Below are 20,855 nucleotides of genomic sequence, written 5' to 3'. Positions count from 1 at the left end.
TTTCATGCCCATACGACAGTTTTTAGTAATTTGACCTTAGATGACCCCTGGATGACCTCGAGTGACCTTCACCCACTAACCAATACAAACTTGTTCTGTCTGGGGTCAAGATGCACCCGCCCACCAAGTTTGAAGAATGTGCGACCCCTAGTCTCCGAGAGAAAAGGTTTTTGCATATTATGCATAAATTATGCAAATTAGGTAGGTAATTACCATATTTTGCGCTGAAAATCGAATCAGGTCGAGATCCTCTGGTCATGCTTCCCCCACCACGTTTCATCATCATAGGGCTTAGCATTCTTACGGATCCCCAGAAACAGCTTCACAAGGCGGATTTCTTCAGATTTCCAACCATTTTGTAGAAGCGTTCCGCATAAATTATGCAACTTAACAACTAAATGCGCATACTTTTCGCCAAAAACTAATCAGGTGATCAGCAGGTGTGTATCATTCCTGTCACAAGGTTTCGTTACCATGCACCGCTATCAATTTGCGCTGATATTCGCATAAATTATGCAAATTAGCTATGTTAATTTGCATATTTTCACCGAAAACATACAATTACGGAGCAAACTTGGATACCCTTCCTCCCACCAAGTAGCGTCCCCGTAGGTCTTACGGTTCCCCAGATACAGCTCCGGACAAACATTCGGACATCCCACCCCCACACACAGACGGAAATAGTGATTACTAAGTCCCATCCTGAACAAAGTTCAGAAATGAAATTTTATCAATTTGCGCTGATCTTTGCATAAATTATGCAAATTAGCTATGTTAATTTGCATTATTTTTCACCGAAAACATACAATTACGGAGCAAACTTAGATACCCCTCCTCCCACCAAGTAGCGTCCACGTACTGCGTAGGTCTTACACTGTAAGTTACAGTTTCCCAGATACAGCTCCAGACGGACACACGGACATCCACACCCCCGGACAGACAGAAATACTGAGGCGAGACAAAAATGAAATTTTATAACAAATTTTTGTGACTTGAGATCATTTGCATTTTTTGTAAACACCAAAACTGTTCTGTCCTGACATGTCTGTTGTGTCATGTGTGTTGAACCCGGTCCAACCGAACAATCGTAAGTTCTGTTCGGATCTGGATCTGCCTGGTCTGGATGCTGTACTCCGATTAAGCAGGACTAGCCTACATCACATCAGTGTTTATTTCTGATAGATTTCACTTCATGATTTTTTCTTCAATTTCATCACTTACGAAAGTACAAAAGTAGACAATCTAGTAGTCAGTATAACCTCGGAGCAGTTCGTGTGAGACCTACGTACATGGAATAGTAGTACATGGCTTCCGAATTTGGAACTTCACATGTTCAACTTGTCATGCCGGTCGAGTCCCGCGTTTACAACTAAAATCAAACCACTTCTATATTAAGTCCATCGCTGAATTTTACAAATAACTTAAATAAACATCTTTATATTTAATAAAAAAATATTATGGTATGCTCGTAAATGCTTCGGAATGACATTTACCAGAAGCTCATGAGCTCAGAATGGTAAACAAACTAGCGTATTTTCACCTCGATTATGCACCGTAGCTCTCTGTGGTTGAGTTTGCAAGGTCAGTGGGTCAGTGAACTTAGTCTCCTATGCAGCCAGTTTGGTTACGCTCCCTCCACAAAAATGTTTGTGTGGAAGGGCGGAATCAAACTGGCTGCTGTGGAGACTACTGCAAGAATCGATCAATCACACAAAACTGTTTGCTGATTGGTTCAGAAATGGTGATGTCATCAATCAAGAAAAACTAATCGATTTATTGGTTCAAAATAGCCTCATAGAAAAGTACGAAGTTTGTTGAGCATCGCAGCTTATCGGTAAAAACGTGACCTTTAACAAAAAAATCGGCACAGTGCTTTCGTACTGCACTTGCGCAAGCCAAATAGTCCCCCAGAAAAGTCATTTGTTCAGATTTATTCGGGGATTTATTCAAGATTCAGACATGTTCTTGACTGTTTTTTGACATTCCTTACCTATCTCTTTATTTAAATTATAAAGAAATAGTGAAGAAAAGTTAAGAAGTAGTCAAATAATTTCTGATCTGAACTAAATCTTAAGAAATGTACCTCCATTGGTTTCCGTCTGTATTACGCATCTTAAATTATACAGACCAGAATAATCTCTAGCACACACAGGGAACCAAGATGTAACTCGATTATCGTGACTATTTTGGTCTTTTTTACCCAAAAATAATACTTTTATCGCCTGAATTTCAATAAAATCTGGAGTGCAATCGATTCGAAAATAACTTAGCCAAACTTAGAAACGAAACTTAAGTCTTCATATCAGTCATTAAATGATCCTTAGCATAAAAACCAACAGCGTATTGTGACCTGAAAATGAATGCTAGTTAGTTGCATGACAAAGGCACTGATAAGCTCCGCTCAGAGCCAAAAACGGAACAAAGACGCGCAAAGCTAAATGATGTTATTTTGCCTTCTGACATTTTTTTTCACCGTTTACATAAAATCATTTTTCTGGTCCGAAGTCATATTATGTATTTTGATGTTGCACTCAAGAAGACAAGAAATAAAAACCAACCAACAAAAATAACAAGAAAATATGAAGACGGACTAAAACCAAACCAGTGCAAAAGACAATGAAGCAAAAAGTGGACAATGAAGCTGATCCTGACTAATTACTTTTCATAAACAAATGCGCACTAATATATACATCATTGCTAACCCAGCAAACACAAAACGTTTTCGACATCATTCGCAAAAGGTTATAAAAGGTTGTCAGAAAACGTTTAAATGTCGGGTTATATAAAGGGTACATTAATGGTATAAAACGTTTTCATAACATTAAATAACATTTTTTGGTAATTTACTGCACAGCAAACACAAATGTTTTACAGAAAACATTTAAATGTTGGGTTATATAAAGGGTAAAACGTTTTTGAAAACTTGGTCAAAATCATTCTAAACAGAATGTTATTTTGGGGTTGAAAAAATATTTTGCAAAAAATGTTTTCCCAAAATATTTACAATAACGTTTTAAAAATGTTTTCACGACCTTTATATAACCCGACATTTAAATGTTATTAAAACGTTTTGTAAAAAACATTTTAAGAACATTTCTGTTTTTGCTGGATGCAAATATTTTAACATAATGTTATTTAAGTGTTGACAAAATATTTGGCCAAAAATGTTTGCAAAAAATAGTTTACAATGACATTTCGAAAACATTTTTAAAATATTGTTGTAGTGTGTTTTTATACAAAACGTTTAAAACGATTTCATGACCTTAATATAACCCGACATTTTAATGTTATTAAAACGTTTTTACCTAAACCAAATGCCAAAATATAACGTATTTAAAACGTTTTAAAAACGTTTTTTGTGTTTGCTGGGAACTTGAATAATTATGTTATGATGAAAACTTTACATGAAATCATTTTTCTGGTCCGAAACGATGGAGCATTTGGGGGGGGGTCCGAGGTGGAGCTATTTTTTTGTGCTCAGATAGCTATACAATGATTTTAATTTTTTAAAAACTACTTAGCTCCCTTCATATCTAATCAGTGGTGCGTCCCTTGTTAAGATAGAGAACAGTTGCGTAATATCATAGAATAATTCCTGGAAGAGGTAATCCCAAATTAGCACCTGCTGCATAATTGTCTTATGAGTAGCCCTTTTACAGCACTACATTAATTAATTAATTATTATTATTAATTAATTAATTGCTATTCTTACACGGGGCACCTTTGTTACCAATTGACATTTTATTGTGAAATGTCATTGTACAAGGAATACATAAAAAAAATTCCACATAGCCCCCGAATGAAAAGTATTTAATTATCTATGCAATCACTCAAAAAGTATTTTGTGTGAATTTTACATCCGAACTAGGTGCTATTAAATTTTATGAGCCTTTTTATTTTACATGTAAAGTCTATGGGGGTGACGATTAGAAATGGACGGCAATATTGAAAAACCCTCATTTTACCGTATGTTATAAATGGTGAAATAGGCCCTACTTGTTATCGTCGTTACGTTATGATGCTCAACTTGCCAGGTATTCTATAAAGGAAAAATATTACGGTCAATTTTTACAGTGTAGTATTCTTTTTTTTGATTTACAAACATCTTTACCCTAAATGTCTTATAAAAATAGGTATATTCATGTGTATACAAGAATCTTTTAAATCAGTATTAGATATTAACTTAGTTCCAGCAAAATTGAAGCCCCTGCGGTATCATCAAAGACGTAATATCATTTCATGATTTAGCTCTTCTGGTTATACTGCTTCAATATGTCTCCTCAATTATTTAATATATCCATAGGCCTATATATTATCAATTTACAATTATGAATAATACCAAACGAATAACTCACATTTGTTATGTAAATTATATACAATGCATGCGTCACACATTACGATCAACAAAAATTCGATTTCTGGTTCAGTGATCGACCTCAGGCAATTCAGTCAAATCTTTTATGTACGTGTATTTATTTTGCCAATGTACGGGTTAAAAATCAGCACGTTTATACAGTATGTAGTATACACACATGCTAAATAGCGGAATTAGATTGAAGGAAAAAACAGTTCAAAATTATGATCGTGCAGTAATTTGCTCTGAATACTAAATAACATAATATTAGATGCAGGTGTGCCTAATTTGTGTGTAATGATAGATTCTGTGTAAAAAGCACATGAATCATGGCTGATGTTTCTGATGAGGAAGATTTCGAAATATGTAAGTATATATTGGATGTTGTACACGGTTATACATTCAACAACAACTGTATAGGCCTATAACTCACTCACTGTAGAATTTATTATATACTATGTGTTTGTTTTGGTATTTTTTGGTCATTGATAATTAGCTTAAATTTAGAACGGTGATAGTAAAAGTAGGCCTATTACATGACTTGGGCTTCAATTCCGATGAATATTTACAATTACACTGAACACGTAATAAGCTCCGATATACATACTGTTAAATATGGGATAACTATATTTACCATGAATTTAACTCAGGTGTAAGCCTGCCTTTCCGGTCATCTTTCTGCCGCGAGCAGACAGTAGAGAGCAAATTGGCTTCTCTCTGGCATATATTTTAGGCATATTGTCGTAGTCTTCTCAGAGAAGATGAAGTCTCATCTTCTCTGGTCTTCTTAAGCATCTGTTGTTTTCCTCATCTGGTAACTTCTCACATGCTTGCGTCTTTCTGCTCTAAGTGCCTTCTGTGTTAAACCATAACCACAAAGCTTTCTTCTGCTTGGGTTTTCTGTCAGCATGGTCATGCTGATACACGTTGTTTGTTAAAATAGGGTATGAAGATTGGACTTATGTTTTTATAATTCAAGTATAATCCTAGGGCAATGTCTGGTGTTATTTTTAGGCGATACGCCAATACAGTACAGAAGGGCGCGGGGTCAATTATGTAATGACTCAACTGTCCCACTTACCCCCAACACTTTGGGGGTAAGTGGGACACATTCTGGAGTAGAGGTAAATTTGACACATGTAGTTTTATGATATTATTACATTAAGAACATATTTTGAAACAATGCATATTTATATTGGAGCATTTGGCCATTATTAACATAATTATACCAAAAAATAGTAATACTAGACTATCATTATGTTTATTAATTTCATCTGAATACATGAGGCAGATTTTTTCTTGGTTTTTAGTGACAAACCCCCCAAAAAGCCCACGATTTGCGATTTTCAGCCACAAAATCAATAATCAAAGCATTCAATAGGAGTGTTCAGTATTAATTTCATTTTTGAGCTTGTTGGCGACATTATATGCAATTTAGTAATTTTGTTATTTTTTGTATCAAAAATTACAAGAACCACTGTCCCACCTACCCCAAGCGGATGGGGTAAGTGGGACACCATACCAAATAATGGCCTAATCATGCTAATTGGCTCCTTTGTGTAATTTCATCATGTTTTTCTGCTATCAGGCTTGTAAAAAGCATTCTTTTTTTATGGTAAATGAAATATATTATCTTTCAATTTGTCCATAATTGTCAGCAAAGATTTTCAAGTATTTGGTAATAAATAGGTATAATTCCTCAAAGTTGGCCGCCACATCAAGGTAGTGTTGGTCTCAAACATCTCCAGCAGCTCAAATACCAAATAAACTTCAATATCGAAGAGTAAAATTATAACATACGTACATATTTGCAATGGGGTAAGTCACGTCACCATTCGGTATCGTATTGGTGGATTTAGTGCTGCAATGAAGATGTAGTATATAGTGAGTGTCCCACTTACCCCACTGTCCTACTTACGGCCATCTTACCTAGCTTATGGATTCATTCTTGGTCGTGCTCCATGCTTGGATTTACTGTGCACCCAGCTCACCTGTAATCCATCTCGGTTGTTCCAGCACTTGACTCTACCAGGTATTTTAGTTCCTATCTTAACATGCCATGATCATTTGTCCCCAAGTGAGCTTGGATTTTTATTTTATCTATAGGGCCTACTCAGTGGCGTAAAGTCACAGGGGCACGGGGGCACCTGCCCCCCCCATCGATCTGAAATTTTTAAAAATCCCATAGGAAAATCATTGCCGAAAAACGGCTTGTGTCCCCCCCTCTCAGACCCGGTGCCCCAATCATGGTCGGACCCCACCCCCATGTGATGAACCACGCTACGCCATACCACAATACTACTACTAAAACTATCTACTCATCACAAATTTTTTCTTGAAATTTTAGTACTTCCAGAGGAGCGTGAATTCCAGGAAGCTGCGCGAAGTGGAAATGTGAAGCTGGTGAAGACCTTCATCAGGAATAGAATCAATGTCAACTGTATGGATGAGGTACAGTATCCTGTTTGGTCATCTTTACACGAAGACACCACTTGTCCTCTCAGAATCATTAATATGCTACCGGAAAAACTCGATAGTTAGCATAAGTGCTTACTATCGAGCGCTTTTGAAAACATGAAATTGTACCAAAGTCTGGCGCTTTACCAACTGAGCAGTGATTTGCTCAAAACTCCTTACACTTTTGTGGATGGAGCACTTCATGTTTGCATGTTTTAAAAGCGCTCGATAGTAAACACATATGCTTACTATCGAGTTTTTACGGTAGTCCTATGCATGCGGTGGAAAATTGGCCTCGATAAAAATGCGTTTCCATACATGACGACCAATCTAATCAAACAAAATATTGTATAAATCAACAGAAAGATCGCACATCACTTCATCTAGCGGCTGGACAAGGACATACAGAAGTGATCGAAACATTGGTTGACTCAGATGTGAGGATTGACTTCGCTGATAAGGTGAGACAAAAATGATAAAAGAGAAGTAAGCTTATGTGCGTCGTCTATGAACTATTAATAGTCATTTGAATGACAATATAAGTGAAAATTAGTGAAATTAACCTTTTAACACCCATGTTTTAATAGCAGATTTTCTAACACATGCATAAATTGGGAATAGTCGTGATAGCTATTGTCTTAATACATTTCGATGCTTTATTGAGATTTGTCAGATAAAAACACTGGGTAAAAACACCACCTTGTAAAGTAAATTCCTAAACATTTTGATAATGGGTCCGTTGTAGACCTTATCATACACATTATGCTTTTAACATGTTTTGAATATTTTATTTGTGGTTTAGTATGGAATGAATGGCATTCTATGGGCAGCATGGTTTGGACAGAAGGCAGCTATAGAGTCATTGGTGAAATGCGGTGCAAACGTCAAAGCTGAAAATAAGGTAAGACTATAACATAATAGTTGCCGCGATAAGTACCCTAATTTTGTGTTTTCTTGTTTAGAAAATATGAGAGAAAATCCGAAATGTAGTTCAAAAAAGGCAAGAAGAAATATAAAACCTACAAATAACTTAAAACTTAAAACTTCTACAGCTTGGTCAAACGATGGTCCACTGTGCTGCTTCAAGAGGCCACGTAGATGTGCTACAGTACATAGTTACCGACATCCTGGAGGAAGACGAAGATGACGAAGAAGATAATGATCCTCCAGAGGAGTTAGATGCTGATCTTCCAAATATGGAAGACCAGACTAAGGTAATAAGGAATCGGCCCTGGGGGAATCGGAGGTTAATTTTGAAATGGACGGAGACGAAGGTATTGGTAATGATTCTTTGAGATCAATATTGATATTCCAAACTTACGGAGCATTACATATATTTATTTGAGTTGCATGAAAGCACGAAAATATCGTTTACTCAATGGAATTAAAAACATGGAGCATTAACGTCTAAACCATTTGAAAGTGTAATGACAGAACTTCTTCCAATGGTATTTTTCAAGACTGTCAAACTAATGCATTCTTTCTGGCTTCTGTTGTTAAATGTACTTAGAGTGTTGTTGTTATTGTTGTACAGCCTGCTATAATATATTGTTTTCTTTATTTTGTTCAATGTTTTACTGCATGTTGTGGATGGATAAACTTTGGCTCCTTTGGTTAAAGTGGGTTATGCATGGTAACATGGTTAGCAGTGCAACTCGACATTAGAGTGCAAGTTCACACATACTCGCTATATAAAAGCGCGCGTGATTGGTCAAGAGCCGGGCATATAAACAACGTTTATGCCGGTGGCACGGACGTGCGATCGCGGCAGGGAAACAGAAGGAAATTCACGTTTATTTTTATATGTTATTTGTTATTATTTTGATGAAAATCACAAAATGTTCTGGTATGTAGGCCTATAAACGGTTCATTTTATCATGTTCATGACTATGAATGAACCTTTAAATTATATACGCACCCTTAAGGGTTCGGTCACCCACCTTTGCACATTATTTTTGTGGTGTGGGGCCTGAGAGCACATTATACACAGCAAATTGCATTATGAATACGAGGAATGTCCTTCTGATGTTGAAAGCGCTATGATCTACACTTTAAACATGTCAGGCCATTGTTGCAAACCATCTCAATGCTCGCTTTCAACTTCATGTGCAACGCTACCGTTTACGTCGAATAAAAATACTGTGTGTGTTTTGCTGTGCCAAAATAACGCATTATATTTATGTTAAGTTTGATAGATAAATTGCAGTGGATTGAAAGTTTAGTCTTTTATAATATTCATTTGCAGTGTTTTGAAACATGTGGCATGTGTCTATGACATACCACATAAAATCTGGTAAAGCCTATATGTTTTAATTTTGCAATATCATAACATTTTTGGGATTATTTACTTTGAAATCAAAGTTGATGTAAAATAAATTCAACTAACTTCCTGCCTTTTGTTTTTTATCTCGGACCAACAGAGGGCGTGCCAAATGTCAACATAATGCCAACTCATTTATAATACCAGGGCTCATTGGGCACTTGCCCGTTGATAAAGATGTAAACAGCCACTTGCCTGTGTATCTATCGTGCATGGCACGGCTGCGCGTTTTGCATTCACCTTGCAATTCAAAAGAGAAAAATGAAATACCGTAAAACCCCGTCTACAAACATATAGAGTGCTTCTAATGAAAGCTAAATTATTCCAGGTGACATTATGGAGTTTGAGCAAATAAATTACAGATCCAAGCATATACAAACAAGTACTATTGTGCGGTAGCCTATATTTACGCCTGGTTCGTATTAATTAAGCATTCATCAAAAACCCTATGTATGCTTGTAGACGATGTTTTACGGTATATATCAAGAACTAAAGTCATATAAAATACTGGTGGGCAACAGGGCAAGTTGCACACAATCAACCTGAGTGTAATGCAGGGCAAGTTGTTAAAAAATGTGCCCTGATATATGTATTATTTAAGCTTGTGTTTAACGTGTCCCGTTTATTTACCCATGACATAAGACCACGGAGAGTGCTGGTGCTTTTGGAACCATGTGGGGAGGAATAGGCAACGTTCTGGGGTACGTTTCAAATAAACTCCAAGGAGTTAAGCAACAGAAAAAGATACGCGATGAAAAGTCATACTTGGAGCAGAAACTTCCCGAAAAACTGGTAAGTTATTGGTTATAACATTCAAGGTTTATAGCAATATTAGCAAGTTGATTTTATTTATATTTGAGAGCAGGTCTCTTATTTTTATTCCTTGAAAAAGCAAAGTTTTGTCTTTTCTAAACGTCGGGCTTTTAACTTTGTTTATATGTTTTGTTGTGTTACTCCCCCATTGAATGTTGTGTCATATTTTCCCCATTTTTGATTTTATCCATTGCTAGTGTGACACTGTTTTATCCTTTTAGATCCATCATTTGGTTCCCCGCTGGTCAGTTGCAACATATTGTCCCTGTTTTTATATATTTATATTTGGTCATATGTCGTGAATTGGTACATCAATAAGGTAGAGTAGTTACGAATATTTTTTATTTTTTTTAGTTTGGACTTCAATTTAAGTTGAACGCACTTAACCTATTGCATGAAGTAAGGTATCACTTTATTGTTAATACTGTCGTCTTGTAAATAAAAAAATCCCCAGTTCAATCGGATGACAAATAAAACAGTTAGACTTTAAATGTTCAAGTAGTCAGAGGTGGAATCGGTGGAGGTGCAGTCGGTGGAGGTGCTGCCATAGAGTTTACACACAAATTGGTCAAAATGATGCCTTTTTAAAAGACTCATATCTGGGGGGTCTCAGCATTTTTTACGACATATCATAACTGGGCATCAACAGCAGAGACAAAAAAATCATTTAGAGGCTGCTGACGAGGAAGCACCCAGAAAGCGATTAACCTCCCTGCTGAAGCTGGCCCTTGATCTAATGGCTGGATTTTGGGCAGGAAGAAAATCCCATATATTGAGCTGTAGATTGTAGAAATGATCTTTTATGGCTGACAAGGTTTGATCTTGGGACTTCTACTGCTAGGTCATGTGACCTCACAGACAGTGGCAACCTGGGGTCATGGTCATGGATGTCTGACATCAGCTGACAAAACAACTCAGGGGCATACATACGAAAGAAGAGAATGGCTGCTCCAACTGCCCTGCGGTGGCCCAATGGCTGAACACGATGATCTTCAGACCAATGACTCGCATAGCTCTATTTTGGATGGAGTCAAGCTGAGCTAGCGAGGTGGGTGTTGCACCAATCCAAGAACCGCTAGCATTCCATTTTTGATCGTATCATGGCCTTGTAGATGAGAGCTCTCTGGGCAGGTAGAATATAAGGCGAAGCTCTTCTGAGGAGTCGCAGCCGCTGACCGACTGTCTTAGACATTTTGGTGACTACTTGGTTCCAGGACAAGTTGTTAATAATGCAAGACCTAGAAAGGTCCACGCTGTCAGCTTCAAAAGTAATCAGGATTAGATCTGGCTTTGAAGAAGGTGGAGTGAGGTGCATCCTTGCCTGTAGCGGTCCAATTTGATCTTAGACCTCTGATGTTTAACAGCCATAAATTCACATTCACATGCATTGCAATCAATTACACATTTAACTAACGAAATATTATTTGTAACAAAAGATTTAATTAATTGTTTAACTCAAGTGCTAATTAGTGCTAATCACCCATAGAGTTTACACACAAATCGGTCAAAACCGTGCCTTCTTTTAAGTGTCATATCTGGAAAAGTCCAACTCTTTGGTGTCTCAAACTTCAGATGTATTGTAAACAATAACACATTAAACTAATGAAACATTATTTGTAACCAAAGATCAACTTAAAGTATTAATTAAGTGTCAATTAATTTATTTTTCATTATTTAATAATAATAATTTTGGCCACCCTGTATATTTTTATGAGGATGGAAAGAATGATTTTTTTTTACTGAAAGCCCTATATCATGCCCTCTTAATGCAATATTTGTTTTTAATCAAATACTTTCAAAGAAAAATATTACCTGGGTATGTGAATACTCGAAAAATGTGTGATATTTTATGTTTCACCCTGTACATCTCATGTACACACCCTGTATAATAACATTTGATGTTGACATATTCTATATCCTTATATAAGTCAGCATTTTAAATATGTTTACTTCATGTCAATTTTATGTATAGAATAAAAGTTATGTTCATTTGAATCAGATTTGGTGACGTTTCTCTAAATTTGCAAAGTGTACCTTTTTTCATATCAACTTATGACATATGACCATTTTAAAAAGAAAATGCATTCATTGAATAAATATGTTGTGTTAGCGATATTATTACTAAATGTTTTATATAAAAGATGAAAAGTTATCCCTCATTTTCTAAATGTTCTCTTTTGAAATATAAGATTGTCGGCGACACCTTGATGCTACTGGGTTATAATATATAGGCCCTACTGCCTAAATTTAAGTGTTGGCAAAAAATAATTATTTTTAACCGGTACTAAAACCGATACCATTAACTGTGTTGTTTAGCACACGAGTTATTTTATTGGATATGTCGTTCAGATTTCCTAAAGAATATAATAATTCTTTTATTTCCCCCAATGCAAACAAAACCATGGTAGAGATCAGGTAAGGGTTTATAGAGACTGTGAAATACGTTGATGTGTTTGCAAACAATTTGAACTAATCGTGTGTAACATTAATTTTTGCGTTCTTTCATAAACTATAACCACAGATTTTATTTATAATCTGTGCTATAACATAGTTGTCAATTTTCATAGTGTTTCATTTATCATGTGCAGCGCGAAACAAGCAAATTTGCAGTTCGCGGCGGCGCCGGGATGGAGAAAATCACTTTGATTGCTATATTGTGCATGCTGGGTTCATTTGCATGTGTTTGAAATCAAATTCACTTGTGCACGAACAGTATAAGTCACTTCATTGGTTTCATTTTTGAAATGTTAACGGTGTTTCGGTGAATTGTTATACATCGAATCCCGATCGAATCAAAGTGTAATACAATGTCCCTTTATATATTGTATGTTGTATATCATCGTAATGTTTGTAAAATTTGTATAAGTCCGTTGATCTGGTTTTATGTTCTTTTGTTATATTGTATATAGGCCTACCGTAACCGTGTCTCTTACATGTTTACTAAATTCTCGTTATTCTTGATAGACTTTTATTCCTCCTTATGAACTATGACCTAACCATCCTAAATGTGTGAAACAATGAAATAAAAGTAAGACACAGGTAATTAAACAAATAATTAGTAAATTGCTATCTTATCTTCAAGGACAAGCAAATATTGATGTGAGTTTTGTCTTTACGTTTCAGGATAGCAAAACCCCACTGTTGATAGCTTGCGAGGCAGGTCAGTTAGCGGCATTAGAATTCCTCATCAATGCTAGGTGTAATAAGCTGGCCAGGACCGCTGTAAGTTGCTTTTTAGTTTTGTTATTTGTCAACTTATACGGTTTATTGCTCTTTCAGTTCCTTAGATTGGAACCGGGGACTGGAATGGAGGACAAAAAAAAATAAGACTAAATATTATGTTATTTGTGTATGTTATTAAAACGTCAGATCTAATAGCTTATGATTATTTCAATCCTTTATCCCCATAACTTTATTTATTTATTTATTTATTTATTTATTTATTTATTTATTTATTTATTTATTTATTTATTTATTTATTTATTTATTTATTTATTTATTTATTTATTTATTTATTTATTTATTTAATTATTTATTTATTTAATTATATTTTTTAATCTTTTGCCTTGCCCGTCGTAGTAATTATAATTTGGAATGAATATATAATTCCGACGATTTTAAATTTAAAATGAATTGAAACTGCTATATGGCTAATAAATAATAATATTAACCAATAAATAATAATATTAACCAATGTATCACTCTTATTGTATTCTTACTAGAATGGCTCAACCGGATTGCATTTAGCGGCGGCGAAAGGGCATCCAGAAATCCTTGCAAAATTACTGGAATGCGATATGGAAATAGACGTAAGAAATTCGGTACGTAATCCTTTGTCCAACGTAGGCCTATATTGTTTCTTTTCCTCCTTGTGTAAAACTACAAAGAACCCCATGAAAACCAATGGGGTTCTTTGGAGAACCAAACAAAATGTTCTGTTGTAGAATATTAAGCTTGAATAACCTTTAAAGAACCACTCAGAAAGAACCCATAAAGTGTTCTTAGTAGAAGGAAAAAATGGTTCTTCAGCCAAGAAATTGATTTTTAGAACTAAAGAGGGTTAACACTCTTTTCACTTTTCTAAACTAACCATTTTCTGGACCACCAAATACTTGAAATACATTTTGTAACGTGACAATCATTGGTAGCAATGTAGGTTTTCCATTTTCAGGACCACCAAATACTCGAAATACATTTTGTAGTGTGACCATCATTGATAGTAGGTATATCACCCAAAAAATAAGCGCAGCAGAAACATGTTATTTGACGCTTTTAATTGAATCATCGTTATGAATGCTTCAAAAAACAAAAAACGGAATTGAAATCGGATAATGCAAAGTGATGTAACGTCAACTTGAAGATACCCGGAAATCGGGTGAAAACCTGCCACAAATTGCTATAAATGGCAAAATGGTAATTTTTGGGATCTGTAATGCTTATTCGGACACTTACTTGAAAAGGTAGCATTGATTTAAGTATCACAGATTAATTGCATATCTTTCCGGACTTCGTTAAAGAAAACAAGATTAAAAAATCTCTCCTCGAATAAATGTAATAAATCCACCAAATATACAATTTTAGCCATTTTGACCAATCTGCAGACAAATAAAAGCTTAAAAAATGACTAAGTCCAGCTAATTAATATGCAAAAATAATGCCAACAGAGAACCGTACATGATATGAGGATGCGGTTTTTTTTCCACACATAAGTACCCAAAGTTCTTTCATTTGGTAACAAAAATACACAAAAGTCATTAATTATGCAAATTAGCTAATTACATCTAATTATATATTTATGCCATTCTTATGTTAATTAGGCATATGTAATTTTTACTTTTTTCAATGTTTTATTTATGTTTTATTCATACAGCATGATTTTGTCAAATATGAACCTGCTGTGATGTTGAATAAAGAAACTGCAGTTAATTGCCTAAGTGCACCGAGTTTTCAATTGGTATAGGGAAGTGTTTCACTCATTGTCCAAGGAAAAAAAAATACATGATAACAAACACTGGTATTTCAGACCGGTGGTACTAGGTCCTCTATTTCGAGAGACCTATATTTATTGATTTATGGACGATTTAAAAAATCATAAAACAGGTCTTAACTCTTAAACTAGGCAGTGTTTAATTTCGGCGGAGTTGATAGTGATTTAGGAAATGTTTCACCTACCATATTTTAAAAAGACAAATTATTGTGATCAATGAAACATAACGAGGAAATCGTTTTTTGACATGTATGTTTTCAAAAATTGGCCAACTTTGATCCGCGCGCTTTTTGATTCACTGTTATGTATGCGTGCACAGTATGACAGAATTATTGTGCAGCCACTGTGACATACCTATAATGATAGCAACGTAAGTTTTTCATTTTCTGGACCATCAAATACTTGAAACACATTTTGTAATGTGAAAATCATTGGTAGCAACATAGGTTTTCCATTTTCTGGACCATCAAGTACTTGAAACATATTTTGTAATGTGACAATCATTGGTAGCAACGTAGGTATTCCATTTTCTGGACCATCAAGTACTTGAAACATATTTTGTAATGTGACAATCATTGGTAGCAACGTAGGTATTCCATTTTCTGGACCATCAAGTACTTGAAACATATTTTGTAATGTGTCAATCATTGGTAGCAATGTAGGTTTTCATTTTCTGGACCATCAAGTACTTAGAAACATATTTTGTAATGTGACAATCATTGGTAGCAATGTAGGTTTTCATTTTCTGTACCATCAAGTACTTAGAAACATATTTTGTAATGTGACAATCATTGGTAGCAACGTAGGTATTCCATTTTTTGGACCATCAAGTACTTGAAACATATTTTGTAATGTGACAATCATTGGTAGCAATGTAGGTTTTCCATTTTCTGGACCATCAAGTACTTGAAACATATTTTGTAATGTGACAATCATTGGTAGCAATGTAGGTTTTCATTTTCTGGACCATCAAGTACTTAGAAACATATTTTGTAATGTGACAATCATTGGTAGCAACGTAGGTATTCCATTTTCTGGACCATCAAGTACTTGAAACATATTTTGTAATGTAACAATCATTGATAGCAATGTAGGTTTTCATTTTCTGGACCATCAAGTACTTAGAAACATATTTTGTAATGGGGCAATCATTGGTAGCAATGTAGGTTTTCATTTTCTGGACCATCAAGTACTTAGAAACATATTTTGTAATGTGACAATCATTGGTAGCAACGTAGGTATTCCATTTTCTGGACCATCAAGTACTTGAAACATATTTTGTAATGTGACAATCATTGGTAGCAATGTAGGTTTTCCATTTTCTGGACCATCAAGTACTTGAAACATATTTTGTAATGTGACAATCATTGGTAGCAATGTAGGTTTTCATTTTCTGGACCATCAAGTAGGCCTACTTAGAAACATATTTTGTAATGTGACAATCATTGGTAGCAACGTAGGTATTCCATTTTCTGGACCATCAAGTACTTGAAACATATTTTGTAATGTGACAAGTTCAAGTTCAAGTTTATTTCACCATCAATTCACAATCATTGGTAGCAACGTAGGTTTTCATTTTCTGGACCATCAAGTACTTGAAACATATTATGTCATGTGACAATCATTGGTAGCAACGTAGGTTTCCCATTTTCTGGACCATCAAATACTTGAAACATATTTTGTCATGTGACAATCATGGTAACAACGTAGGTATTCCATTTTCTTTACATTCTGATATTCATCATGGAATGCAAATGATATCGTCTGCGCTCTTCAAAATTTATGTATAAAATATCCGACCCAGGCAAATGTTAGCATCCGAAGTTCCTTGAGAATAAACAAACAAAAAGCAATTCACTTGAATTCATTGTTTGATTTTATTTTGTAATTAGGAAGGTAAAACTCCATTGCACATGGCAGCTGAAAATGGTCACGGAGACGTGGTTGAGCTGTTACTTCAGAGAAAAACAAATGGCAATATCAAGTCCAGTGTAAGTACAATAGGTTGCAGAAAAATTAAAAAAATTCCTCTCCAAATTATACTTTTTAAGAGGTGGGGTATGAACGTTTGGACAGTATTTATTGTGGGACATAAGAGCACATCAGACATATCGAATTGCATTCTGTATACGAAGAATGTCCTTCGGATATCAAATAATTTTGATTTTTTGAAATTCGCAATGTAATACATATTTTATGGCAAATCATTAAAAATTGATATTTTTGATATTTAACAGTACTCGAAGTAAACTTTATAAATCTGAGGATTTATACTTGAAGTGTACATGTAGGTGGGATGAAAAGCCGACGATCAATTGAAAATTGTGACTGGCCTTTCGTATTGAAGATATGGATTTTTTTCACCAAAACACACTTCGAGGACTGTTATATATCAAACATGTGAAAAATATCAAATTTTAATAATTTGTCATAAAATTTGTATTATATCGTGAACTTCAAAAAATGAAAATTATTTGATATCAGAAAGACATTCTGCGTATTCAGAATGCAATTCGACATGCCTGATGTGCTCTCATGTCCCACAAAAAATACTGTCGAAACGCTTAAAACGCTCATTCCAGATCTGTTAACCCAGCAAACACATAACGTTATCACATTATTCGTAAAAGGTTAGAAAAGGTTGTCAGAAAGCTTTTCAATGTCTGGTATATAGCGGCATTCAGAATTTTCATGCAGTTTTAAAACTATTTTAGTCAAAATTTCTGCAACTTTTTAATTTCAGCTTGTTTTGGGTACTCTTTGCCAAATTTCACGCGTATTTTCAGGTTCTTTTATAGGAACGTGCAGTTTCATGCCTGAAAAGGATATAAAAGGCATAAAACGTTTTCATAACTTTCAAAAACATTTTTGAAAACTTACTGCCAATTTTTCTTCCACAATATTATTTAAATGTTTGCTGACAAGATATGTGGTAAAATAATGTACAAAAATATTTTACAATAACATATTGACAACACTTGTTTTGTAGTGTGTTTTCATACACAACATTTTAAAACGTTTTCACGACCTTTATGTTAACCAAAACCCAAAATTAACCCGTTTGAAACGTTTTAAAAACGATCTGTGTTTGCTGGGAATTCCCGCTTACAATTTCTTGATTTTATAGTCAAAATAAAAGGCAAAACTGTACATATATTGAAATCTTGATGAAATAACAGTTAATAAAGGTTATAACAGTTTTCTAACTTAAATTTTATTATTATTGCTCTATATTCCCTATGCATGCTTTGCTTGTAGGAACGAACGGTGAGTTACGGGGTAAACTAAACTATATAACAATATCCATCGCTCTGAACACACAAAAATTACATATTTATAACAAGTCATGGATAATAAAATTATTAACAAAAAAATATATAAAGTTCTCAATGAACGATGTAAAAAGTTTATCGCTAATTGGGCCTATTTGCATGAATAACTCCACCCTCTCCCGGCTGATCATATGTTTATGCGTTTGACAGAGTGCCGAATCTGGATTCATCTCCTTGTTAAATTCATGTTCGAACAGTATAAACAGCGTGGCGCTGCGTCATTAACTAACCTTCTATATCCTCTTTCACTCACCTAATTATTTTTAAGTTTTAATTTTTAATTATGCTGGCATCTATCTCTAAAGCGCTGATCCGATGTTTGCTAATTTATGATAATTTATGCGTAACATGAATTTAACAAAGAGGTAAATTCAGATTTAATTCGGCCGTCTGCCAAACTCATGACGATATATCGGGGGTTCAGAACCAGAAAGGCGCAACTCACTATGACCAACTCTCACAAAATGAGCATAAAGTTGGTTCCATGCTTTGGTCTTCCACAATGTCCTTTGTTTTCTCTTCATGATTTATGGACTGTGTCCTCTATAGTGCCCTGGCGACTTTATGCTCATTTGGAGGAGCAAGTAATTGTGAGTTAAGTCTTTCTGGCTCTCAACCCTTGATATAGAATCTACTACCCTACATAACTGTAGTCCTACATCATGTATCATTACCAGCATTCCTGATGTTTCTTGTATTTCGGAATTTGAGCCATAGGGATGGAAAAATCATTCGAAGCGATGAATGTCATGTATGAAATGGTATAGATGCAATCATATATCTGCTGTGGTGTGATGTTAGTGTGTCATCATCTCAATCCGAGTTCTGGTATCCTATCTACAGATGCTCCACTTTTGATGTCATAGTTAGGCTATCTAATATACATCATTCTTTATAATCTTATTCAATGTCTTCTTACAAATAGGACTAGTGGAACTATCTGTTTCAGTAACATTGACGCCATGGGTGGGAAGGTAGGATGTGGACCGGGGCATGTGTTGTTAGCAAATAATTATGGTTTGTCAAAAGGCCTAAATAATCTAGCGTTACAGCAGTTTGATTTTCTGAAATTGATATCATATTACTATTCACAATAAGCTACAATTATATAGGCCTATATCAGATTGATCATTAGGTGACACGATAGCTGAAAGAGAATAGTTTTCACAAAATACAAACAAACAAACAAACAACGGGACAAAATGTCAAAGAAAACAATTAAAAAAAACCTCCCGCCAAACAAATGGAACAATATCAACGTGGCAATGTACTTGTTTTTTAGTCTGATATAGAGCGGTCTCTTATTTGCTCAAAGTTATATAATCTGTGAGTGTTGGTATCTGAGGCGGTCAAAACCTGTTTTAACCAGCAAACTCTAATGCCAATATCTACATCAACTTCATTGGTGATAAACGACGCATTATTCCCCGCATTTGCCTAGCTGAACTTTGATAACGTTGATTCAACAATATTTTAAACTACGCAATGGTATGATATCACCATCACACCCGGGCATCACACTAACAATAATTGATAAGGATACTCCTACTAGGCCCCTATATGCCTATTTAATATTCTAACAGCACCTGATTGGCGCAAGAGACGTTTCAGTGAGTTTCAATCTAGCACGCCAGCATAATTCACTTTGTCGATGGTAAAAGAACCAGAGGGCAGTGTATCAGTTAGCAAGCATTTAGTGACAAGATTGGATCTCGTCTACAGCTACAATCACTATCATAAAAATAAACAGTGTACTTCGGTTATATTTTTAAATGCGCTTTTATAAATACGCACGTGACCCATGGGCACGACATACCAAGACCAGCAAGCGTGACTAAATCCTCATGCATTGACCACTATATACAGAAAGGGATAGGAACTCTATAGATAAATATCATCAAATTTAAGTACTAATTGAATAGCAAAATTATTACACATTTTGTAATTCCGAATTTGTAATGTGTTAGCAAAAACAATATTTGAAAGTATTTGACGACGGAAAAAAATATTCAACGACGAAACGTTTACAATATAATCTCAAAGTTGTACAAAATTGACAATTTTGCTGCACTGCAGTCTCACGTTGTTCGGCCTTTATGTATAGGAAGACCATTCGCTATGTAGAAGGTCACTTCGAGACTTACTGTCTATATAAAGCTGTGGTCACGTGCGTATTTATAAAAGCGCCTTTATAAATATAACCGAAGTACACTGATAAAAAAATAATAATTATTCAAATTGTCATAAATGTAATATTGTTGATTTGATAAACCCAACAATTCAACAGTTGGCACGAAAACAATATAGGCTATAATAATGATCAATTATTAACAGGTTTTATTATTAATACAAGGAGAGCAAACTTGTAATTCTGCGACTAAATGCTAAAACTTCGGAATAAACTTTTTGCAACTTCTGTTTGTTGCACGCGGCCGGTCGAAAAAGGTTTTCTAACCTTCGATTTGCCTAGTTGACAACAGAATGCATTTGATCTTACTTGAATAACAACAGTTGGCTATATACGGCCAGGGTTGTTGACTTTGCCCAACACAAACTTAATTTACAAAACTATCCATTTAACGATGGGGCTAA

General features: G+C 35.0%; 1 protein-coding gene across 4 annotated transcripts in view; it reads left to right on the top strand.

Annotated features, from left to right (window-relative positions):
* The window catches only part of LOC140158712 (uncharacterized), a 61,976-nt gene that overhangs the window by 14,219 nt on the left and 26,902 nt on the right, over nucleotides 1–20,855 (top strand). The window contains exons 1-9 of one of the 4 annotated variants that reach the window (XR_011859820.1): nucleotides 4,447–4,720; nucleotides 6,702–6,805; nucleotides 7,174–7,272; nucleotides 7,614–7,712; nucleotides 7,864–8,025; nucleotides 9,774–9,923; nucleotides 13,068–13,166; nucleotides 13,667–13,765; nucleotides 16,824–16,922. Coding sequence is in view for 3 of the 4 variants with exons in the window: in XM_072181901.1 (XP_072038002.1) it covers nucleotides 4,684–4,720; nucleotides 6,702–6,805; nucleotides 7,174–7,272; nucleotides 7,614–7,712; nucleotides 7,864–8,025; nucleotides 9,774–9,923; nucleotides 13,068–13,166; nucleotides 13,667–13,765; nucleotides 16,824–16,922 (948 nt within the window). In the remaining variant the exon portion in view is untranslated. Of the gene's footprint in view, nucleotides 1–4,446; nucleotides 4,721–6,701; nucleotides 6,806–7,173; nucleotides 7,273–7,613; nucleotides 7,713–7,863; nucleotides 8,026–9,773; nucleotides 9,924–13,067; nucleotides 13,167–13,666; nucleotides 13,766–16,823; nucleotides 16,923–20,855 lie in introns of those variants that run through there. The other 3 variants (XM_072181901.1, XM_072181900.1, XM_072181902.1) reach the window with 3 other exon arrangements.

This window comes from Amphiura filiformis, chromosome 8 (assembly GCF_039555335.1).
Source record: "Amphiura filiformis chromosome 8, Afil_fr2py, whole genome shotgun sequence".
NCBI classification, from domain to species: Eukaryota; Metazoa; Echinodermata; class Ophiuroidea; order Amphilepidida; family Amphiuridae; genus Amphiura; species Amphiura filiformis.
Note: the sequence above shows the minus strand (reverse complement) of the source record. Positions and strands in the feature narration are given on the sequence as shown.